The sequence below is a fragment of the Alosa pseudoharengus genome, unplaced genomic scaffold (assembly GCF_046254945.1).
Source record: "Alosa pseudoharengus isolate Yale_2024_CS ecotype anadromous, Long Island Sound unplaced genomic scaffold, YU_APseudo_1.1 YU_APseudo_1.1_scf_5, whole genome shotgun sequence".
NCBI lineage: Eukaryota > Metazoa > Chordata > Actinopteri > Clupeiformes > Clupeidae > Alosa > Alosa pseudoharengus.
Window position 1 is genome coordinate 16282103 of NW_027468837.1, and position 25013 is coordinate 16307115.

General features: G+C 46.0%; 1 protein-coding gene across 4 annotated transcripts in view; it reads left to right on the forward strand.

The window, feature by feature from the left end:
* The window catches only part of chd5 (chromodomain helicase DNA binding protein 5), a 41210-nt gene that overhangs the window by 10068 nt on the left and 6129 nt on the right, over positions 1-25013 (forward strand). For 2 of the 4 annotated variants that reach the window (XM_076267767.1, XM_076267770.1), the window contains exons 3-34: positions 5581-5778; positions 5987-6105; positions 6387-6628; positions 6958-7073; positions 7336-7492; positions 8087-8253; positions 8574-8792; positions 9526-9732; positions 10555-10766; positions 11388-11519; positions 11841-11949; positions 12107-12298; positions 12561-12761; positions 12919-13056; positions 13291-13412; positions 13825-13998; positions 14253-14394; positions 14885-15016; positions 15623-15740; positions 16116-16240; positions 16889-17144; positions 18822-18875; positions 19263-19435; positions 20336-20510; positions 21290-21376; positions 21898-21986; positions 22252-22385; positions 22542-22686; positions 23635-23794; positions 24055-24137; positions 24296-24500; positions 24695-24781. In XM_076267767.1, the coding sequence (XP_076123882.1) occupies positions 5581-5778; positions 5987-6105; positions 6387-6628; positions 6958-7073; positions 7336-7492; positions 8087-8253; positions 8574-8792; positions 9526-9732; positions 10555-10766; positions 11388-11519; positions 11841-11949; positions 12107-12298; positions 12561-12761; positions 12919-13056; positions 13291-13412; positions 13825-13998; positions 14253-14394; positions 14885-15016; positions 15623-15740; positions 16116-16240; positions 16889-17144; positions 18822-18875; positions 19263-19435; positions 20336-20510; positions 21290-21376; positions 21898-21986; positions 22252-22385; positions 22542-22686; positions 23635-23794; positions 24055-24137; positions 24296-24500; positions 24695-24781 (4870 nt within the window). The remainder of the gene's footprint in view (positions 1-5580; positions 5779-5986; positions 6106-6386; positions 6629-6957; positions 7074-7335; positions 7493-8086; positions 8254-8573; positions 8793-9525; positions 9733-10554; positions 10767-11387; positions 11520-11840; positions 11950-12106; positions 12299-12560; positions 12762-12918; positions 13057-13290; positions 13413-13824; positions 13999-14252; positions 14395-14884; positions 15017-15622; positions 15741-16115; positions 16241-16888; positions 17145-18821; positions 18876-19262; positions 19436-20335; positions 20511-21289; positions 21377-21897; positions 21987-22251; positions 22386-22541; positions 22687-23634; positions 23795-24054; positions 24138-24295; positions 24501-24694; positions 24782-25013) is intronic. The other 2 variants (XM_076267768.1, XM_076267769.1) reach the window with 2 other exon arrangements.

Below are 25013 nucleotides of genomic sequence, written 5' to 3' on the forward strand. Positions count from 1 at the left end.
AAGGTTCCTGGAACCCAAAGTTGGTTCTTCTGAGGGCCCCACACATGTGTAAATGGGACAATTACACTAAAATAATTTTGCACCCTTTCCAGCTCTGGTAAAAGGGCCCTATGGCATTTAATTTGAGTGGTATTCACCACCTTGAGTGAAGCCTGTATGTCTCTACTTTTCCTTTATTCAACTCAACCTCAAGGTCTCAACACACCTCCTACACTGTTTGTTTCTGTCTCTCTCTCTCTTTCTCTCTCTGTTCTTCTCCTCTTTCTCTGTCTCCCTCTTTGCCATGTCTCCTCTCTTTCTCTCTATCTGACGCACACAGTTTTCCCCCGTCTCCTCTCCCTTCTATCCCCTCCAGTCCTGCCAACAGTTTGTGCGAGGGCAGCGAGGTCTCGTCTCGCGCGGCGATCAGTGCTCTGCCACTTCCTGTCGTGAGCCGCCCCAAAGTATTGTGTCAGACACGAGCGCAGATCAATGGAGGTCAGTGCACGGCGGCAGCGCAGCAGGGATGCCGAGGCCAGTACAGGAGCGACAGAGAGGAAAGGAGAGAGGGAGGGAAGAGGGGAGGGATGGAGGGAGAAAGGCAGGCAGGCAGGCAAAGGGACATGGGACGAGGGGGACAGAGGAGGAGTGACAACTGGAGGATCAACACGTGGGCGGCCGATGTCTTGTCATCACAGATTAGTTTGATGTCAGCGAGGTTTTGGTAGTCCTTTGACCAAGGGGAGTTTGCGCTCTCTCTTTTTTTTTTTCTCTCCCTCTGTGTGTGCGTGTGTGTGCATGTGTGAGTGATGTGTGTGAGAGAGAGAGAGAGAGAGAGAGAGAGAGAGAGACCAGCTAAAGAGTAGGGGCTCAGTTAAAAAAAATAAGAAATAAAAGGAAAATAAATATGAAACAAAAGAACTACTGAGACTCACTGCCAGTTTCTAAGGGCGTTTTCAGACATGCATTTAGATTACTTTGGTTCGCAGAAGGGAATAAATTGTTACAATGTTGCAACATGTGGAAGGTTTGGTTCAGTTTCACATTGAAATGGACCCAAATTTATTAGGGAAGAGAAGTCATTGGTCATTTGGTAGATCTTCAAAATATAAGGTGCCATTTACTATTTCACAATGGCAAACTCACTTGGGTTGATTTTGAACCTAGAGATTGTTTGGCTGATCTTGAGCCTGGAAATTGGTTATTTAAGCAATGTGACACGAGTGGGAGTGGTGTTGGTCAAGGATATCGCCACGGCTGTAAATCGGCCGTAGGTACGAGGCCGAAAGCTGAGTGTCGAAGGCAATTACAGCCGTGGCGATACCCTCTACCAACACCACTCCCATTCGTGTCATATTGCCTTTCTACAACAGTTCCATTAACAACTAATTTAGTTTAAAGATGGTTTTCTATTGCTTATTTAGATTTTTGTTTGTTCATCCTCCTCCCACAAAAATAGTTCTAATATTGGCCTTGGTGTTTCCCACTCGAGAGTCAAGTTCAGTGAAAGGCTTGTGCGTACAGTGACTTGTATAGCCCAGTGGTTCTCAAAGTGAGGTCTAGAGATCCCTGGGGTAGGGGTCCGCAACCCATAGCCAAAGGGTCCGCGAAATAATTGGCTTTAAATGATAAAGTTGTGGTTTATCATTTTAAAAATTCATATCTACAGATGATGACCCTTTCTACCAATAAAACAAGTAAATTGTGTCTATTTGCTCCCACCCACATTAACATTTATCTTAAATCATTCCTACTGCTGCTTAGATGGTTTGTTTGCCAACTACCTAGCTAATGAACGTGGAGAAATGTTTGAGTCAGGTGATGCAAAATCTAAAGTTGATAAAAGTTATACATTTGCCAAAAAACACAGGATAGTGAACCTGGCCACAACTTCAGAGAATACAAATGGCATACTGTATGCTTAATTTGTACGATTATGAGGGGGTCCTCAGAATCCCTCAGAAAGCCCTCAGAATATTTTCTCCCCCATTCTTCTCTTCCATGGAACCAACAAAATTGAGAACCTCTGGTATAGCCTACTTACATGTCTGTACGACATCGCTGCTGTCTTTCTTTGAATGAATGGGATGTTCATATTGGATGATTCAATGCAATATGCGGAGTGATTACTAACGTTAGCGGTACAACGGCTGAGTGGGGAAGTCCTAGGATATCGCCACTCGTGATGACGCATGGAATGCTTCTCGTCCAATCAGTAATTAATAAATAGTTCCACCGGATCTAACTGTGTCGAAATAGGCGACAATATGTGAGACTAATAATATATCGATGCACTGCTGTACACATAGACACGCAAGCAATTTCATCTAGCTATCCAACTCATTTTCATATTTCTATTGCATTTATGATCATTACATTTTGTCATTGAAAATGGACAGCTGTGTGTTCCAAACTTGAAGTCCGACCAAATCTGACACTGTGTCTCTTACGAATACACGTCTTTTCTGATATTACATCATTCAAATGCATGTTGTTGTACCGTAGGCTAGATAGGAAAGGATAACAGTACAGTGTAAAATTCATTGCCTCAATTCCCATGATTCAGCGTTATTGAATCGTTTTGGTCCTGCTTGGTTCGGGTTCCTTTCTCACCAGTGGGACTGCACCAGAGTTTGCCAGATGATGCAGATCGAGGCTGATTATTTTGGTGCGGACCTGAGTGAGATTATTGGATTCTGACTAGTGGCCTGACCACAGTTTTCATTATATATATTTTTTGGAAGGACTGTTGTGTTTTAGGCTCAGTGTGTTTACTTCAGGTGACTGAGTCAGCATGCTGACATGTATCTCTTCATCTTGGGTACTGTAAGCTTAAGTGCCAGTTAAATTGTTAAGAACATAGGCCTTTAAGTCACTTGATTATCACTCCCAGGATACTGTCTCTCTGATGCCTTAACATCAACACAGCGTCTTTTCTCTGAAAGAGTGTTGTGATCGTTGCCCCCCTCTGTGTTCTATGTTTCTCCAGCAGGCGTTAATGAGCTTGCTTGCATTTGGGTAGCAGCTCTGTGACTGGCGCATGCACACAAGTGTGAGAAACGTGACTTGAGATGCACACGCTCAGCGAAATACACACACACACACACAGACGCACACACAGACACACACACATGGCGCGATGCTCACATCTAACCAGTTCAAGGCCAAATGAGTCGTTATGGAAATGCGGTTGATTTCGCCGTCCTCTCCGCGGCCTCACTCACTCGTCATGATGCACTCATCAGATCCATTAACATTCGCCTTTCTTTTTCTCTCTCCTTTCTCTCTCTCTCTCTCTCCCTCTCTCCTCTCCTCTGCTGGTGAAACCTTGCACCCCACTCTCCTCACTGGCTTGCCCTCTGTGCTTCTAGTTCTGCATCTTAGGTGGCTCTGCTCACTCTCCTCCCTCCCTCTCTCTTTTTCTCTCTCGGTCTGTCTCTTTCTTTCATTCACCTAGCCCTCCCCTCACCTCTCTCCCCTCTTCTCTCCTTTCTTTCCCCTCGGTGCGTAAATGAGATTTGTCTAGACGGGCTCTAGAACACAGGCACTGCAAGCATGGAGCCTCTGCATAACAAGCTCGTTATGCAAACGCATGTGATTGGATGGCGCCATTCCATTGGCAGCTGCAGCAGAATGAGAGAGAGAGAGAGAGAGAGAGAGAGAGAGAGAGAGAGAGAGAGAGAGAGAGAGAGAGTAGGTGCAGGAGAGTGACATAGATGGAGGGGAAAGAGGAGAAAGAGAGAGAGGCAGAGAAGGGAAAGAGAAAATGAGGAGAGAGAGAGAGAGAGAGAGAGAGAGAGAGAGAGAGAGAGAGAGAGAGAGAGGAAGAGGGGGAGAATGGGTGTAGGAGAGGGAGGGAGAGAGAAAACCAGACACTGCACAGTTTGGTCGCCATAGCAACACAGATGGGCTGCTGGTTGGGCTTGCGCGCTCTGCCGCATTAGAGGCCCAACCCGCTCTGCTAAGCCAGACACGACACCACACACACACACACACACACACACACACACACTCACACACAAAATGCACACACACACACACACACACACACACACACAAAGTACACAGAGACACATAAATGCACAAAGTTGCCATGGGCACATGACTCTTCCCACACATGGCAGACATGTAAACATGTATGTGTAGACATACACACTTACACACATACACACAAACACACACTCTGTAGGATGAAAGCCCCACAGCTGGAGAACAGGCATGTGTATGTGTCTACCCCCCACATACAGCCCTACGCAAACACACTCATTTACTTCTGTAACAATAAACACACACACACACACACACACACACACACACACACACACACACAGCTCTCCTACACACACACACAAACACAAACTCATTAATGTGTACATACATATGCAAATCTATTCCTCATTTTTTTTCTCTCTCTATCCACCCCCCCTCTCTCCCTCTTTCTCTCTGTTCATTCCATTTTTGAGAAACACACGCACACTATACAGTTTATTTATTTTTTCCTGGTAATAACGCACACACCTATTCAAAGCTCTAGGCTGAACTCGATCACACTCATTAATGCCCAGATGTAGCCATGGCAATGCTAGCAGAGGCACTAATAAGATTGGCCTGGCGTGCTACTCCCACTAAAGACGCGAGCTGAGGGTGGCAAAGCGACTTGGCTGTGGCTCGTCTCTCAAATCAGTTTGCAATCAGCTCACACATCCTCTCAACACATGCCTCATAATGGCCAAGACAAACCCAAGGTGCCAGCCGGGTTGTTGGGAGCAGTTGGACATTGACTCACTGGCACACACACACACGCACGTGCATACACTTTCACAAGCCTAGGAAAAGTCTGATCCAAGCCACTAGGGTAATACACTGCCTGAACTTCAGCCTGATGTTACCTCTGATACATTTTGTATTGTTCCATCCCTTGATTGGTAGTTAGCCTTAGTTGTACAATGTAGTTTAAAAGATCTCTTCACTTGAGTGATTTTCTCTTTGTCTTTTTAATATTTGTCATGTCAGCACACATACACATGATTAAATTATCAACTTAGTGTACATAGACTAATAGCTTAGTAACCTCAGGACAGTTTATTTAAAGGTGCTCTAAGCGATGCCACACATTTTTTAGGTTAATACATTTTATGTCACTTGCTGCAAACATCACCTAACCAACCGCTAGCTGTCTGTGTCCTGAATACACTGTAAAAAAATGCGATCTCTGTGGACAGCCCAGGCTCCAAAAACGGCAACAAAAACAACCTGGAAGTCAACAGAAGTGATGTTACCCAGCATTGCTTAGAGTACCTGAGTCAATGTTTAGTGTCCGAATAGGTGTGCTTGATTCCTAGAACACACAGGACGTAGCCACTCTCTTTACAATGTTTCCTTGACTGTTTGTCCTGCTGCAATGTTTATCTCTGGGACTGTGGACAACCAACCAACAATAGACCATTTACATGGGCTCTGTCTGGGCCTTTGGGTGGGGGGTATCTGTACCCTTTGACAATTTCCTCATGGCGAGTCTATGACGAGGACACAGGAACAGATCCATCCATCCACTGAAGTCCTGTGGAGTACACAGGGACTTGATGTAGCCGTTGTCTGCAGGTGGCCGTGAGCGAGCATGAGGACACGTCGGACAGAGACGAGGACGACCACAGGCGGGAGAGGTCCGGCAGCGAGAGCAGCACCTACGCCTCGATGAAGAAGAAGAAGAAGCCCAAGGAGAAGAAAGAGAAGAAGACCAAACGCAGGAAGAGGGAGGAGGAGGAAGATGACGACGATGATGACGATGGGAATATGAAGGTACTGTATGCTTATGGAAATTTAAAGATTGTTTTGAGGTTTTAATGTAGAACACAAATAACAGATGATTTGACCCTTAGTAATTCCAATACAGGTAACATGTCTGGCCTGTATCTCCTTGGGAGATTTCTGTTGCCCCCTAAAGACTAGATGCAGGTGTGTGGTGTTTGAATGAATGTGTGTTGGGACATCTGGCACCTCTCCTCAGGAGCCAAAGTCCTCGAGTCAGCTGATGCTGGAGTGGGGTCTGGAGGATGTGCAGTACGCCTTCTCTGAGGAGGACTACAAGACCATCACCAACTACAAAGCCTTCAGCCAGTTCCTCAGGTAGCAGCTCCGCCGCTCTGCTAGTCCCAGTGGAATAGCTGTTTATTTGTGTGCTGTCTCCAAAGAGGACCCAGCTGGGTGGGAGACTGAGCTTGTTTTGTCCAAAAATAGTGCAAAAATGTTATCTTAAGAATATGATTGATTTGGTTTGAATTTGGCCCACTTGCACTGTAGATGAACTGAGGATTTGCGCTGAGACTGTTCAACAGAAGCTGTTAGACCGTCCCCAAATTAACTGAGCTCATGTAAGGTCTTTGCCTTTAATACCCCCCTCTTCCCAGGCCCCTTATTGCCAAGAAGAACCCCAAGATCCCCATGTCCAAAATGATGACGGTACTGGGGGCCAAGTGGCGGGAGTTCAGTGCCAACAATCCTTTCAAGGGCACCTCTGCCACGGCCGTGGCTGCTGCTGTGGCCGCTGCCGTGGAAACAGTCACCGTGTCGCCACCCATTTCTCTCAGCAGCGTCCAGCAGGCGTTGCAGCCGGGGCCAATCAGAAAAGCCAAAACCAAAGAAGGAAAAGGTGAGAATAAAAGTATGATGACCTGTCCAGTAGCTTCACAGATCTGTCACAGAAAGTCAGAGTAATAGAGAATCCTAAGATATGATTCTTTATTAAGTAGTTTCAAGGTTCAGAGCTACTTGGAACATTGTATTTGCATCTCTCCTTGTAGTGCTGTGAGTATTTAACATTCCACATGCAAATGGTAACATTTTGTTCAGGAGAAAAAGACAAAAAACATGAAGAAAACCCTCCAAGTCCCATCGATCCCCTGAAATGCGAACGAGGGGCCGTATGTGGATCTGTTAAGGATTACAGCCGGTTGTTTTCTCATCTTGACTGGATTTCAGGGCCCGGGGTTAGAAAGAAGAGTAAAAGCAGTGTAAAGGACACGAAGAAGAAGGGCAAAGGCAAGAAGACCAAATCCAAGTCAGGCCAAAGTTCCAAGAGGAAAAAGGCATCATCGGTGAGAATGACTTTAGCCTGCTCCTTTCACCTCCACACAAACCCGTTATCAAAATTCTAGTTTGTTTGTTTGTTTCAGCCACATATATTAACCTAAATAAATATATTTGACAGTGATTAACTTATTTGACATGCTAAACTCTTTGTTAAAACCTTGATTAGTTAATAGTTAATGCACTTTACCGTTAGTCTGAGGTGTGTGTGTGTGGAGGGGTCTGAAGGCTTTAAGCTGCAGCGGGTTGAACTTTCTTGTCTCCACTCAGAGCGAGGAGGACTTCCTGGATGAGTCGGACTTCCCGGATGATGTCAGCATCCACAGTGCCTCCGTCCTCTCGGACAGCGCGGGGGCGCCCAAGAAGAAGCCCCCGATGACACCGACGGCTGCTGCGGCTGCTCGACGCGGCCGCAAGAAGAGGAAAAGTGAGTGCCCTCTCGTCTCCCGCCTCGTTTCTGTGTGCCAGCACGGAAGACAGGACAGCTGCCGGGGCTGGACTCTCTCCCGTTGCCCTTCTGTCAGAAATGGACAGGGAATTTATTTAATAGATGGCCTTAAGTAAAGCGATCTCACAAACAGGCTGAGACATTTCAAGGTCTCTGTGGTCCTCCATGCACAGTTCAGCTTTTGCAGTCCTGATGTTCACTCCTCTCAGCGGGCAATTCAATTTGGGATGGTCAGGGAGCCTCTAAGAAATAGGCATCAGAGAATCTGTTGGAACACTTTCTGAAATTTGACCTCAACACAGTGGACGTTTACTACACACAGCCACACAAAAAATAAAAACCTACTGTAGCTTTCCAAAAAGTAAAGCTGCTTTAACATTTACAAACACAGTGGCACAGAATAAGCAGTTGGTTTAGTTTTCCAGTTAGTCATCCCATGGGGAGATGGTGATGAAGCCATTTAGGATTCTGAAGAACTGCCAGACTGCCAGGGTGGATGGTGATGAAGATCATAGACATGGTAATTGGCTGTGTTTATGTGAGGTTTAATCCGGTGTGTGTGTGTCCCCAAAGGAGAGGATGGCGATGGTTATGAGACGGACCACCAGGACTACTGCGAGGTGTGCCAGCAGGGTGGTGAGATCATCCTGTGCGACACCTGCCCACGCGCTTACCACCTGGTGTGCCTGGAGCCTGAACTGGAGAAGGCCCCTGAGGGCAAGTGGAGCTGCCCCCACTGTGTAAGACTGGGGGACACTGGGGAGGGGGGCCAGCTCTACACACACATACACACACACACACACACATATGCAGCGATTAGCCAACACTGTCAAGTTTGTGTTTGTTTGCAGACAAGTGTCACCAAAATTCCACCCCACATCCACCCTTGCCTACAATGATTGCTGGTCTGCATACACTGCATCCGCAAACCACATTATTTCACCTCACTACACACATGTAGAGGAAAGACATGACCTGCTATTATAGAAATCCGAGGACTCCCCCCGCAGATACTCTCCCGCTTCACCCCATGAGATTCGTCTCTCTTATGTCTCCTCAGGAGAAGGAAGGTATACAGTGGGAGCCTAAGGACGAAGAGGAGGAGGAAGAGGAGCCGGTGGGCGAGGAGGAGGATGACCACATGGAGTTCTGTCGGGTGTGCAAAGACGGCGGCGAGCTGCTGTGCTGCGACACGTGCCCCTCCTCTTACCACATCCACTGCCTTAACCCACCCCTCCCCGAGATCCCCAACGGAGAGTGGCTGTGCCCTCGCTGTATGGTAAGGGACAGTGGACAGTTAAGGTCCTGTAAAGGCTAGTGGAGCTCACTCCTGCATGCTTCTTATCATAGTCTGGTTTCGCAATTGTTGGGCCCCTAAGTCCCAATGTAATTTTAAGCACGTACAGACTATATCATCCTACCCTCTATCTACCTAGTTACTTCTGTATTTTCTTGGAAGGAGATTCTTTCAGTGCAGGCTAACTAAGTCTAAATGACAGGGAACTGTCATTTCCATTTGTCAATTCCATTCAAATCACCTCTCCGACTCATTGTTTATTTTGGTAGTGAAAGAAGAGCGTGCGTCACCAAAAACAGAAATCCAAAGTCTTCCAAGGTGATCTTTGTCTATTCAACCTTCAGTCTTGTCTTCACTGAAGCGCATCAACACAGTCATTTATCTTTGGCTGTCACACTTTGATATCTCCTTGAAATTCCGCTCAGCTGCTTTGTCATTGTCGCATTTGAACAAGCTGATACTCTTTCTGTATAGCATTGGAGTACATTGGAGTACTGTAATTTCCCAACTATTAGACGCAGTTTATACATTGATTTTGCAAAATTTCTTCCGCTATGAGGTTAATACACGGGGGCAGTTAATATGGTATTAATATGGTTTTGTTTTTTTTAACTTGCATAAACACTGTTCTGCGGTTCATACACGATGTGGCTTATATACAGGAAATTACTGTACATTGCATTTCATCAACTCTTAAAATCGACTTTTCCTCTAGTGTCCCCCTCTCAAAGGTAAGGTGCAGAAGATCCTGCACTGGATGTGGGGCGACCCTCCCCTGCCTGCGGAGCTGCCCCCTGGGCCGGACGGCGAGCCTGCTGACCCCCTGGCCAAGCCTCCCTTAAAGGGTCGCCCAGAGAGGATGCTGTTTGTGAAGTGGGCCAGCCTCTCCTACTGGCACTGTTCCTGGGTCAGCGAGTTGCAGGTGAGTGAGAAAGCAGGAGTCAGCAGCTCTCTACACCTGAGGTCTGACCAGGTCACACAACACTTTCCACCTGAGGGGAGACTCATAGAACATAGTGGTAGAACAAAGTGGTAGAACATTTGCCCAGGGAACATAGAATTTAGTTAAACCAACACTGTAAGCTGCATGTACATGTATAAGAAAAATGTGAAAAGACTGCAGAATATGATTGTACCACTGTGATAACAATTGTTTCATTGCACAATTGAAAAATGTATAAAATACAGACATAGATGTTGATATGTTTTTAACTAATATCAACCTTTTAATTATGTTCATTAATTTAATAATAACTGCTTATCATAAATAATTGCAGCAACCAGAATATTGTCAGAAACCAAATCTGAGTATCTGAGTATCTGTAAGTCTTTGTTAGTTCGGTTCATGCAAACCTTTTACTCACTACCACCATAATCCCCTCAGAACTGCACCTGTCTGTCTGTCTGTGGGGGCAGCCGGGACCTACTGGTTAGCGCTTCAGACTTGTAACCAGAGGGTTGCCGGTTCGAACCCCGACCAGTAGGCACAGCTGAAGTGCCCTTGAGCAAGGCACCTAACCTCTCACAGCTCCCCGAGCGCCGCTGTTGTTGCAGGCAGCTCACTGCGCCGGGATTAGTGTGTGCTTTACCTCACTGTGTGTACACTGTGTGCTGTTTGTGTTTCACTAATTCACGGATTGGGACAAATGCAGAGACCAAATTTCCCTCACAGGATCAAAAGAGTATATATACTTATACTTGCTTACTTACTGTCTGTCTGTCTGTCTCTGCGTTAATGCTGTAGCTGGAACTGTACCACACGGTCATGTACCGCAACTACCAGCGTAAGAACGACATGGACGAGCCGCCGCCGTATGACTACGGCTCCGGGGAGGAGGAGCTGAACATCGAGAAGAGGAAGAGCAAAGACCCTCATTACGCCGCCATGGAGGAGCGCTTCTACCGCTACGGCATCAAGCCTGAGTGGATGATCATCCACCGTATCCTCAACCACAGGTGCCTGCGCACACATACGTCACCTGGTGTCTTCAGTGACATGGCTGGGTTCATCTTTTAATAAATGTATCATAGTATTACATATTACATTACATTTAGCAGACCATTTTTATCCAAAGTGACTTTCATATGTACAAGGGACTACATTTCCCCCCCCCCTGGAGCAACTTGGGGTTAAGTGCCTTGCTCAAGGGCACAACCGGGAATCGAACTGACAACTTTCAGGCTATTGCACACTAGCCGAGCTCATTAACCACTACACTACCACCGTTGTTATGAGCTGTTATAACAGTCAGTGTGCTGTGACTCACCAGTGTCATGTTGCATGGTCATTTTCTTGACTGCTCTTGAAATGTATGATGTTATGACTTCTGTTATGCCTAAATTCTTAGAGTTGTAATACTAATTATGATAACTTGAACATATCACCAAATTAAATCAACTTCCCTGATGACTGACTGGATAGGCTATCAGCCATTTGTGTCAGTCTTATAATAGAATAATCCAGTCACACAGATGTCTTAATCTCTCTAATAGTTATATTGTGTTGTGTCCACAGAAAAAACTTTGTTTTAATCAGTGAAATGAGTTATTGTGTATGTGTGGTGTCCGTTCCTCTAGTTTTGATAAGGACGGAGATTTGCATTACCTCATTAAGTGGAGAGACCTGCCGTATGACCAGTGCACCTGGGAGGTGGACGACTTTGACATTCCAGAGTACGACAACTTCAAGCAGTCATATTGGGATCACAGGTTCGGAGGAAACACGAGCACACATACACATACACACATACTGTGCACACACACACACACACACACACACATACACACACACACACACACACACATACACATACACACACACGCCCGATCTACTCTCTGAAGCAGCCCACATGCCCCCCCTCCTCTCTCTCTCTCTCTCTCTCTCTCTCTCTCTCTCTCTCTCTCTCTCTATATATATATATATATATATATATATATATATATATATATATATATATATACACACACACACACACATACACACACTCACACAGATGGAACTGCAATGCTAAAGATTGGGTGTTATTGCAGGGAGCAGGTGCTGGGTGAGGACCATCGCCCCCTGGTGGTGAGACAGGACAAGGGCGCCTCTAAGGACGAGAAGAAGAGGGAAGTCATTCCTGACTCACCCATAGTTGATGTGAGTCAGATGTGGCCTTGTTAAGAACCCTTTCTGTCAGGTGTCTCTCTCTCTCTCTCTCTCTCTCTCTCTCTCTCTCTCTCTCTCTCTCTCTCTGTCTCTCTTAAGCCCCTTTTCACTGCTTGAGGTAATCCTGCTGTTCCTCTATGCCCTCCAGCCCACCATTAAGTTTGAGCAGCAGCCGTGGTACGTCAACGAAACCGGGGGCACCCTGCACCCGTACCAGCTGGAGGGCCTGAACTGGCTGCGCTTCTCCTGGGCACAGGGCACAGACACCATCCTGGCCGACGAGATGGGACTGGGCAAGACGGTGCAGACCATTGCATTCCTTTACTCGCTTTACAAGGAGGTGGGTATAGGATGCAGGCGAATGGATCAGAAGGTGTGATGTTGAGGACAAGTGTTCAATATAAAATTGCTTGCTGCTGTAAAAAGGTTAAATTGAGCTTAGTCAGTATTGTATTGAAGTGAAATACTTAAGGGGCTAAAGGAAATTTAAAGGCAATATTTGCCTTAAGCAATGTCCCAATTCCAGTCCCTTTATGGCACTTTATTTCTGACAACAACAAAGCCGGTGTGTCTAGTTAACTGGAAGCCTTTACTTTCATCAGGGTCATTCCAAAGGGCCATTTTTGGTAAGCGCTCCCCTGTCCACCATCATTAACTGGGAGAGGGAATTTGAGATGTGGGCGCCAGACTTCTACGTGGTGACCTACACCGGTGACAAAGACAGCCGCGCAGTCATCCGTGAGAACGAGTTCACCTTCGAGGACACCGCTGTCAAATCTGGCCGCAAGGTGTTCCGTATGAAGGTGGGAGATGTCACTGCCATGTCAGGGGATTCCAAATATCATTATCTCCTGCTATTTTTAATCTCTTTTAGGAGCAAAATGTCTGGATTTACTAACTTAGGTGGTTTTGTGACAGATTTCTTTTGTGACATTTGCTTTTGTGAATGTTATTTTACAGAAAGATACGCCTATAAAATTCCATGTCCTGCTGACCTCATATGAGCTGATTACCATCGATCAGGCCATTCTGGGTTCGATTACCTGGGCCTGTCTGGTGGTAGACGAAGCACACAGGCTTAAAAATAACCAATCAAAGGTAAGATGAATGTGTCTGTAGTGTACTTTGATAATTATATAGATTTTCAAATGGAGAAATATACTCCTAGAAAATATCCAGTTTATTGAAATTTATCAGTCACTACTATTTTATGGACCCTTAGTCTTTTAAATGTATGGATTTATTAATCACACAACAGCAAAAAACACATTTATCTTCATATTTGACTGTCTAATTGCATTGCTGGATCCCCTCAATGGCCTTCTCTGGCAGTTTTTCAGAATCCTGAATGGCTACAAAATTGACTACAAGCTGCTTCTCACCGGAACGCCCCTGCAGAACAATCTAGAAGAGCTCTTTCATCTGCTCAACTTCCTCACTCCAGAGCGCTTCAAGTAAGAGGCATGCACCCCTCCCCCACCCCCCACCTCCACTAGCCACACTGCTTCTATAATGCTCCACTGGTTTCTGGATCCTCCACCTCCTGGCTCCACTAAAAGTGTGGGAATGGCTTTGTCACACATGATGGCCCAGTGCCTCGGAGGCTGGAGTGTCTCCACAGCGCGCTGCTTGTGAATTAAGCGTGGGCTGAATGTCAGTTTAAGAGCTCTTCCCAGAAGGAGCTCCTTATAATATGTTTGGCATATTTATGCGGGTGTGAGTCTGGTGGGGGGGGGGGGGTGGTGGGTGTTAGTACCCCACTTCATGAGTTTGGATGAAAGTGCTTATGGCCGTATGACAACATTATGCCAAGCTGGTGCAGTGCACTACTCCTGGTGCTCACGGCTGATTTTTCTCTCTGGGAAGTAACCTGGAGGGCTTCCTGGAGGAGTTTGCCGACATCTCCAAGGAGGACCAGATCAAGAAGCTGCACGACCTGCTGGGGCCCCACATGCTGCGGCGCCTCAAGGCCGACGTCTTCAAGAACATGCCGGCCAAGACGGAGCTCATCGTCCGCGTGGAGCTCAGCCCCATGCAGAAGTCAGTCTCAACATGGCAGCTTTACTCCTTTGGCTGTTTGCAAAGCCTCTGATTAAATTGATGTTGTACAAATATAGTAGAATTTTCTCTTTCACTTTTTGTAAACAAAACATTCGCTAAGCACCTGAGAGGAATATTGGCATACCTGAAGATGTTTCATGAACAAATTTGCCCTGAAGCTGTTACCTGGCTGGTTTCCTCTAAATCTGACACCCTTTCACCCCTGACTCTGCTTTGACCTCTGACCCAAACAGGAAGTACTACAAGTTCATCCTTACACGGAACTTCGAGGCGCTGAACTCCAAGGGCGGAGGCAATCAGGTGTCCCTGCTCAACATCATGATGGACCTCAAAAAGTGCTGCAACCACCCCTACCTGTTCCCTGTGGCTGCTGTGGTGAGGAGAGTGTGTGTGTTTGTGTGTTTGTGTGTGTGTGTGTGCGCGTGTTTGTGTAGGATATATGTAGGGCTTTGGGGGAGGAAGGAGGTCTCTGTTGTGAGATCTCTGATTAAAGGGTGCATAGGTTTTCCTTTCATTACTCATGAAAATGATTTTTCATTTGCAAGGCTGCAGATAGATCATCATTGATTGGGATGACTGAGAGAGGGCCTGAATTAATAGGCTCTAATTCATCTCATATCTTGTGGGAAATTTCGTCTAGACATCTTCATGTAGCTTCCCTGCGATGCAAAGTACTTTGTGTAAATTAAGCAATTTTCTTAGAGGTACACATCAATATTTGTTGTTATTTCATCACAGCTACTGCCATATGTGTTCTCACAAACTCAATAATGAAAGAAATTGAAAGAAGAAACCAAATAAATGTAGAAAAATAATTCAATGCATTGGACTTTCAGTTGATGTAGTGTTGTGTTGGTTCTCTTAGGAGGCCCCAGTTCTCCCGAATGGTTCCTATGATGGAAACCTGCTGGTGAAGTCCTCAGGCAAGCTCACGCTGCTGCAGAAGATGCTCAAGAAGCTGAAGGACGAGGGACACCGGGTGCTCATCTTCTCCCAGGTCTGTCCCAAGTCAATGCACTCCAGGGCACTTCTCTCTGCCTTCGCCAAAGCCTTGCAAACATACAGTGTAGTGTGTGTACTCAAGGTTCTTTTTAAACACATGTTAAGCCTTCAGGCATTGAGGGGGATTCTGTTGTGTGTCGTGTTTTTCATGGCCTCTTTTGATATTGGGTCTTATTTTAAGCTAAAAGGAACTCTGAACACAACCCCACGTGCAGGTACAGAAACTCATTTTGAGAGGCATAAATCAAGTTCTCATTTAAAATTGTATTCATTTGTCACTTGGAACTGTTTGGTGCTTCTCAGCACTGATCTTCATTAACCATAATTCATTTTCCCTGTGAAGTACTTCAGCTGTCAGTCTGAATGCACTGAGGCTGAGCCCAGCAGATTCAGCTAATCAGAAGCTCCGCAGCTGTCTGATGAGAGTTCAGTCAGGTGTGCTAAAACAGGGAGGGAGGGAGGGAGGAGGGAATTTAGGCAGGTGGTCCGTTAGCGTACCCTATTTAATGTGGCTATTTTTAAATCCTGTTTTCATCCTGAATACGTCAAGAAGACACCTGGCCCATTTAAACAAAAAAAGTCCCCCTGTCTGCGTTTCCAGATGACAAAGATGCTGGACCTGCTAGAGGACTTCCTGGAGTACGAGGGCTACAAGTACGAGCGGATAGACGGAGGCATCACAGGTGGCCTGCGGCAGGAGGCCATCGATCGCTTCAATGGTAAGAGCCCTCTGGTTCCTGTGCTGCTACTTTTGGCCACTATAGGGAGACACATTGTGTGTGTGTGTGTGGGGGGGGGGGGGGGGGTGGGCATAGTGGTGCATAGTGTTGGTCATGGTTCCAAGGATGTCAGTATGTCTTCCAAAAACTCTTAGGTGAAGTTGAGATCATTTTAAGATGAGTCTGAAACATAACAAAATGTGGAAAAAATGAAGCGCTGTGAATACTTTCTGTATGCACTGTAGGTGACATTTAAAGGTGAAGTTGAGTCTGGTTGACTATCTAAAACCCTCTACAGTATGAAGTTTGCAAAGATCGGAAGGTGTAAAGTGTGTTGGTTTTTTCCCTCTCTGTGTGAATGGTTTGTTTTGTCAGCACCCGGAGCGCAGCAGTTCTGTTTCCTGTTGTCCACGCGAGCTGGTGGACTGGGAATCAACCTGGCCTCCGCAGACACGGTCATCATCTACGACTCGGACTGGAACCCCCACAACGACATTCAGGTAGAGAGACCATGTGTGCACATGCTCTCTTTCTCAGTGTTTCCCTGTCCCCCTATCTGTCTGTCTGTCTCTCTCTCTGTCTGTCTCTCTCTCTCTCCATCTCTCTGTCTCTGTCTCTTGTTTCTCTTCCTCACACACACACACACACACACACACACACACCATATGACCTCAGCAGACTACAATAATATGTAAATAATTGCAATAATATTGCATAGTAACTGAATGCAGTGTTGTCTTTAACCATATTCTATATTACTTGGGTTTACTTGGATAGTCTGCCCATAGACTATCTACAGATGCTCAGATAGTCTGCACATAGACTATCTACAGATGCTCAGATAGTCTGCACATAGACTATCTACAGGTGCTCAGATAATCTGCACATAGACTATCTACAGATGCTCAGATAGTCTGCCCATAGACTATCTACAGATGCTCAGATTTTCAACAAACTATCTATTGACACTCAATTTATGATTAAGGTAAAAGGTTAGGGGTTGGATTTGGTTGAGGTGATGTTCAGTACTTGTTCAACAACAATTTTACATACTTAACTGGTCGGTGTGGACCTCAGTAGATCCAAGTAAAGTGTCTAATTCAAGTAAGTCTAATATGTCTCCCTGGTCTCCACCTGCCCTTCCCTAGGCGTTCAGCAGAGCGCACCGCATCGGTCAGAACAGGAAGGTGATGATCTACCGCTTCGTGACGCGGGCCTCAGTGGAGGAGCGCATTACGCAGGTGGCTAAGCGCAAGATGATGCTGACCCACCTTGTGGTGCGGCCCGGCCTTGGCTCCAAGACCGGCTCCATGTCTAAGCAGGAGCTTGACGACATCCTCAAGTTCGGCACCGAGGAGCTCTTCAAGGATGACATGGAGGCTATGGGTAGCCTCGGTAGCCTCGGTAGCTTTATATTGAAATACTTCTCATTGAAAATCACTGAATGGCTGGTGTGTTTGGTCCAGAGAAACATAATGTAGCAAATCTGCTGAGGTCTCCTCTGTAAGAGGGGTAGGGTGTGGTGGTGAATGGACATTTTCTAACACAAGTGCAATGTCCCGTTGCTAACCTTTGAAACGATGTGGTTCCTTTAAAGGGGAACTATGCAGTTTGTTTAGCTTAATTTACCTTAACTTAACAGCATCGGAGTCATTGTTCTGCTTCCCCCGAAAAAAACCAGCCTTGCAACTTTGGGCCGACGGGCCGCCGGACTCAGAGACAGGAGGTCTTGCAGCCTCGCGATGTAACAAATTGCTTTACTGCACTACACACATACACGCCAGGCACCTGCTAGAACAAGGTAGCAATTGAGTTTCTCAGACATTTGTCATGGCAGAGCCAGTGAAAAGAAGCAGAAAGTGAGTAAACCGTTGTCGGAGGAACAGGGAAAGAGGAACCGGCAGACTGACCAATTGAGGAGTGTCGTAAAAATATATACTCTGAAGCTGTAGGGCGAGCTCTGCAGAGAAACCTATGAGCAAAAAGCGAAGAAATTGCCCAAACTGCATAGTCTCCCTTTAAAAGCTGTACCTTTTTAAAATTGTGCCCTGAAAGCTTTAAAAGCTGGGCAACTGCTACATCAGGCATTGAGCTATCCTTTGGAGGCTTTGCTTGATAATGCACCTCCGACAAAAACTCCGGTTGTCTGCACCTGCAAATAATTCCGTCTGCATCCCATGTGATGGATTGTTCTCATTTAAAACAACGTATCTCTCATATCCACCGTGGGGCTCCATCCCTTGAGTCCAGCTGATGTGTTGAGTCCTGTGGGGATGGCAGTCCCAGTGCACACTCCTCTGTAAAAGTGCTCATTTGCAGAGGTCACTCTCCCCCCAGCAGCCCCAGTTAGAGAGGGTCCCAGAGGACAGGCATGGCTCAGAGAGAACCATAAGCTAGCTGTCGCCCAGTCGCTTAGTCCAGACGTGGTTTGACTCTGGCTCAGACCTATTTATGAAGCCATTTATTTTTCATTTCCATGCTTAGTGCTATGGAGGCTTTATAGTTGTAGAAGTGAGTTTAATTTGTTTATGTCACTGGGAAAATGTTCTCTTTATTTGGTAGCCAACCCTGTTTATCTTGTGAGAGTATTTTCTCACTTGATCCGTTGCATACCAGATTCTTCCTGTATACAGTCCCTTTGTTATGAACTCTAAATCTGTTACTGTATCACTGCATTTTACTCCATTCTGTTCATCCTGGCTCAAAACAGATCTGGCCAGTCTCATTTGCCTGCCATGTGTCTGGGATTTGTCTATTTGATGTATTATCTTTTCACTTGGCCTCCGCAAGGCGCACCTAGATCAGTGGCGTCCATTCGCCTGTCCTTTGTCCCGGGACACCTTGTTTTGAGAGGTCTGCCGTATGCGTCTGACATTGTGCCGTCTAACCATTACCTTCATGCTGAAGTGTTTAGGTGTAAACCACTTTGAGTGATGTCCTTGTCATGGATAATGATGCCTCACTGAGAAGTCAAGTGCTCCGCTGTCCTCTGTGATGCTCCATTTTCCATCAACAGGGCTCTGAATGGACACACATCTGTCCATTTTCTGTTGCATCTCCTTTAAAGTGCTCTGTTTACAGGGTACTTATGCAGGTCGGGAAAGTCTAAGAAAGTATCCAGTTATGGATCACTAGGTGGGTTTACATAGACAGTTTTTTTGTCATTCCAATTGAAAAATGTTGTTTACGTTCTATTCCGCTTCTTCTATTCCTAATCTGATCGAGGTGTTTATATGTGTCATTTTTTATTCCGATTAAGAATCGGAATAAAAGTGTCCATATAAACCCACCTACTGTATTCCAAACCTGGAAAAGTACAGAAATTTGGGTCTGGGTAGTTTGCTATTAGTAATATGTAAAAAGGTCAAAAAAATCCCATCAACACTTGTCTTACATAACTACAAATGTAGATGTCATCAAGAAAAAAATTATCAGTTTAAAAAGAGGCTGGAATGTTTATTTGGGAAAATGTCTATAATTCATCATTAATGGGTTCCTCTCGTGCTGTCTTTGTCCTGAAAGGGGACACCAAGGATGGGGAGGAGGGCAGCGTGATCCACTACGATGACGCCGCCATCTCCAAGCTACTGGACCGCAGTCAGAACACCACGGAGGACACAGAGATCCAGAACATGAACGAGTACCTGAGCTCCTTCAAGGTGGCCCAGTACGTGGTGCGGGAGGAGGATGGAGAGGTCAGATGCCCTCTTACCTGTGACCCTATAACACCTGTGAATGGGTACCGATGTATAAATGAAAGAGTTGAATGAAAACATATGGGGATGTATTTCACAGCAAGGCACTAGTGCTTCACAAATGAGCTGGCTAATGGAACATGCAGCATACATGCAACATCAGACACATATTCCATTGCATGCTTTTTAACGTTTTCAGGAAAGCGTGCATGGCAGTCTTTTCAGGTGTCAGACCTTCAGTTGACTATATATCTACTGCATTTAATGCTAAGGAAGCATCTCATTTGAATTTCAAATGCGTTTCCGTTTATGCTGTGTGTGTGTGTGTGTGTGCGTGTGCGTGTGCGTGTGCGCGCATGTACATGTATAATGTGTATGTGTGTTTGTTTGTGTGTGTGTGTGTTTATTTGTTTATATATGTGTGTGTGTGTGCACTTGTATAATGTCTGTGTTTGTTTATGTGTGTGTTTGTGTGTTTGTTTATGTGTGTGCATGTATAATGTTTGTGTTTGTTTATGTGTGTGTGTGTGTGTGTGCATGTATAATGTTTGTGTTTGTTTATGTGTGTGTGTGTGTGTGTGCATGTATAATGTTTGTGTTTGTTTATGTGTGTGTGTGTGTGTGTGTGCATGTATAATGTTTGTGTTTGTTTATGTGTGTGTGTGTGTGTGTGCATGTACAATGTCTGTGTTTGTTGATGTGTGTGTGTGTGTGCATGTATAATGTCTGTGTTTGTTGATGTGTGTGTGTGTGTGTGTGTGTGTGTGTGTGCATGTGTGTGCATGTATAATGTCTGTGTTTGTTTATGTGTGTGTGTGTGCGTGTGTGCATGTGTGTGCATGTATAATGTCTGTGTTTGTTGATGTGTGTGTGTGTGTGTGTGTGTGTGGCCGTGTGCAGGAGGAGGTGCAGCGTGAGATCATTAAGCAGGAGGAGAACGTGGACCCGGACTACTGGGAGAAGCTGCTGCGCCACCACTACGAGCAGCAGCAGGAGGACCTGGCGCGCAACCTGGGCAAGGGCAAGCGCATCCGCAAGCAGGTCAACTACAACGACACCTCCCAGGAGGACCAAGGTACAACAACTCCCCGCTTGGACACGCCTGCCCTCCCCTGGCCTCTCCACCCCCCTCCCCCGCTCGCTGCTTGTGTCTCTCTCCACTGTCTTGCATCATTCTTCTCTTTCCCACAGTCAGGCCTCCCCTCAGTCTTTATTCATTGCTTTCTCTCTCACCACTTGTTTCTTTATGTCTGTTGCACTTTCATCACTTCTTTCTCTAGGTTAGTTGCCTATGCTCTTTTTTGTTTGCTTTGTTTGGTCTCTCTCTCTCTTTCTTTCCTTCCCTCTCTCTCTCTCTCTCTCTCTCTCTCTCTTTTCCTCCACCTCTCTGTGTTTTGAGCATCTCTGGTGGGTGTTTAGGCGTTTGTAGCCAGCTCATCTCTGCAGGCTGTGTGTGCAGCGCTCGTGTGTTGGGAGCACCACACGAGGTTTTCATCTGTTCAGACACCCCGGCCCGGGGGCAGCGATGGGCCTGTCGGCTTTGTCCAGACAGGGAGTAATAGCACACTCTCCCCCATGTGTGTAAGCCGGCACACGTGTCTGGCTCAGGGCCTGCTGAGCACGAGTGCTTGCTGCCTGCCTGCCTGGCTGCCTGGCTGTGTGTTTGTGTGTGTGTGTGTGTGTGTGTTTGTGTGTGTGTGTGTGTGTGTGTGTGTGTGTGTGTGTTGTGCACGCTGTTTTGTTTGTCAGTGGTGGGCAGAACTCCAGGAGCGAAGGCTTCAGCCGTTGGGCCTCCCCGACAGTGGTGAATGTAGCTGTGCTTGTTCTATTCTGTCTGTGTGCTCTGCAACTCAGAGTGGCAAGATGATCTTTCAGACAATCAGTCCGAGTACTCGCTGGGGTCCGAGGACGAGGACGAAGACTTCGAGGAGAGGCCGGAAGGTCAGTTTCCCTGCACACAGCCTTAGGAACTGTCTTAGTTATGAGCTACACCAGGCGCGTAACTGAAGCGTTCCGTTCGCGTAGCGTCTGCTGCAACAATTAGCTGCCACTATAATCAATGGAAGTAGCTACACCAGACGTGACAGTGGCGCGTACGTTCGAAAAAAATAGACCATTCATCTAAAATAGATTTTACACGTCGCGAACGGAACGCTTCAGGTACGCGTCTGGTGTAGCTCATACCTTAGTGCTGCGGATGCAGAGGTGGACAGAGCTAATCAGATAGTATAAGGACTGCTATGTTTCTTAACTAGACCATTCGGTTCCTGGTTCACAAGTTTAGTTACCAAATTCATGGTTTAGTTGCCAAATCCGAAGAGGGAACGCATAATTCTTCTTGTAGGTAAAGCCAATCTCAATCTAAAGTATCTGTCGTGTAGGTGAAGCTTATTTTATTCTAAAGTATGGTGTAAGTAAAGCTAATCTTAATCTTAGGTATCTGTGGTGTTCTCTGTCTCCAGGAGGTCGCAGACAGTCACGAAGACAGCTGAAGAGTGAGCGGGACAAGCCGCTACCACCGCTATTGGCACGTGTCAGCGGAAACATCGAGGTAAGGCCAAGTTATTTTATTGTGTGTTTATTGAGTGTCATGACAGCAGTTTAGTTCAGGTCAGCAGCTATGAAATGCTTGGTTATGAAAACATACGGCCAACAAGATTGGAAGAAACGCAGTAAATTGATATTGTTCCCCCAACTTTGACACAGGTGGATTGCTGTGAATGAGCTCAATTTTGCTCTTGCAGAGGAATTATTTACAGGTGTGTGTGTGTGTGTGTGTGTGTGTGTGTGTGTGTGTGTGTGTGTGTGTGTGTCAGGTGCTGGGCTTTAATGCACGCCAGCGTAAGGCTTTCCTGAATGCCATCATGCGCTGGGGAATGCCCCCACAAGATGCCTTCAACTCCCACTGGCTGGTGAGGGACCTGCGGGGCAAGAGTGAGAAAGAGTTCAGGTAAAGCCTCTCTCATGCACAACCTTACAGCATAGCACCGATGGCTTTCCTCGGTCTTTCTAATGTGTGCTATTTTGTTTAATGTGTGTGTGTGTGTGTGTGTGTGTGTGTGTGTGTGTGTGTGTGTGTGTGTGTGTGTGTGTGCGCATGCATCAGGGCATACGTGTCCCTCTTCATGAGGCACCTGTGTGAGCCAGGAGCCGACGGAGCTGAGACGTTTGCCGACGGCGTCCCACGAGAGGGACTGTCCCGCCAGCACGTCCTCACCCGCATCGGGGTCATGTCTCTCGTCCGCAAAAAGGTACCAGACCATGTCCCTCATTATGGCCCCGTCCTGCTTCAAGATGAGCCTGCCGCATGCTTTACAGTTTCCACAGTTAAATCTACTTCTACTTTTCACTTACTTTTAAAAGTACTACTAAAAAGTTCTACTTTCTTCACTCACTTACTTTTATTCTTAAATTCTTCTTATGTAACCATACACATAGTTAAAGATGCAAATCCGCATATATTTTGTAAACTTTCTAAGTTCTAATACAGCTGAACTTGATTCTCTGACTGAAATGTTCAAAATAAGTGTGAACTTCACAGTAGTCTTATACCAAGAAGGCAAAGAATAACAGCATTCATTTCGCCCATGTTTTATAGTCCTAGGTAAAAAGACAAAGATAGTAGAATATAAGGGATTTTTGTACTATAGTTTATTATTTCTTTTATCATGTTCAGTCAGTTGTTTTTATTGGTTTCAAAGTTTATAAAGGAAAATAAGTTTTTTCTTTAGAAATTGTTTTATCTTCAATACTTAGAAAAAAATACCTTTGAAATGAAACCTTTTGAAACCTTTCAGACTGCTCATCATATGAAATTTAATTTGTTTCTTTTGCTTGTAACAGAACCCAATTTCACTGCTCTGAGTTTATCAGTGTATGCAGCCTTCTCTTTATTGGCTCCTTTCACATTTCTAAAATGTTAAAATTATATTTTTTTAACAGTCCCTTCTAGCTTTCTAGATCCTTTCTTCTATTTAATGATCTCCTCCTTTGTGTGTGTGTGTGTGTGTGTGTGTGTGTGTGTGTGTGTGTGTGTGTGTGTGTGTGTGTGTGTGTGTGTGTGTGTGTGTGTGTGTGTGTGTGTGTGTGTGTGTGTGTGTGTGTGTGTGTGTGTGTGTGTGTGTGTGTGTGTGTGTGTGTGTGTGTGTGTGTGTGTGTGTGTGTGCGCATGCGTGCGTGCGTGTGTGTGTGTCCTGTAGGTGCAGGAGTTTGAGCACGTGAATGGAAAGCTGAGTTCTCCTGAGCTGATCCCTGCCGGGCTGGAGCTGAAGAAGCTGACGGAGAGCGTCTCCTCCGACCCCAACACGCCGGTCCCTGCCAGCCCCTACCCCACCCAGCCCAGCACACCTGTGCCCTCAGGTGAGCCCTGCACCCCAAACGCCATACTGTTTACCGTCTCTGTCTCGTGCCCTCATGAGACCCAAACGCACCACAGGATACTTGAGATTGTATAATGTCTACATCATCACATCACTTCAGTATTAAATGTTTATGGGTTATATTCTCGCCACAGTATGAAATGTTGTGTCAGGTTAAATGTCTATACCTGGATTAACTGTGTCGATCGTTTGTTTCCTGACTTAAATCCCGACTACCTGTGTGCTTCCTGGCTCCTCTAGAGAGGGCAGAGTCCACCTCAGGGCCTGCTGAGGAGAAGGAGACTGCTGAGAACACTGACACTACCAAACCCACAGAGCCTGAGGTAGGAGTTCTTCAATCATTCATCCTTTCATCCATCAATCTATCTGTCCATCCATCCATCCATCCATCCATCCATCCATCCATCCATCCATCCATCCATCCATCCACCCATCCATCCACCTTTGCTAAATCCATGCACTGGTCCTGTCGGGTCCACAGGGGCCTGCTGGGTCCGAGCCCTCCCCCGCTCCAGAGAAGACGCCGCCTGAGAGCGAAGAGTCCAAAGGAACTTCCGAGGACAAACCTGCAGAGGAGAGTGAAAAAACAGAGCCGGCCACAGCGCAATCAGAGCCGGCAGCCAATCCCACGCAGCCCTCAGTCAAACAGACAGAGCCATCGACCAATCAGACAGCAGCTGCCCCAGGTGGAGTATGCAACATGTGCTATCATGAATAAAAATGAATTAGGCAGTGCTGAAAATTACACTTGTGCCACTTAGTAACATTGCTGTTAAGTGCTGTGAAGGTGCTTATTTCCCTATCAGATGAGTGTGATATAAACATAAACTGATATCTGTATTCCTCTATTGTTTTGTCATTTTGTACTAATCCAAATTAGCAGAAACATGCCGAGAAGCAGAGAAACCACAGGAGAAAGCAGAGTGTGAAACTCCCTCTTCTAAAGAAGACAAAGAACAAAAAGCAGGTTTGTGTTTTAAGAAAAATGTACACCCACATTCACACACGCAACAGAACTGAATGGATAATCGTACACTAGGTCTTAAACTACAGTTCTGCCTTGAGTCTTTTACATCTTTTTTTCTGAACATCTCCTTTCAGTATTTACACCCTGACAAACTGACTAAGATATTAATAAAGTAGTTCCCCCCAGGAGAGAACTGTTTTTTACAGACTGTAAGTGATCCCAAGTGTTTACT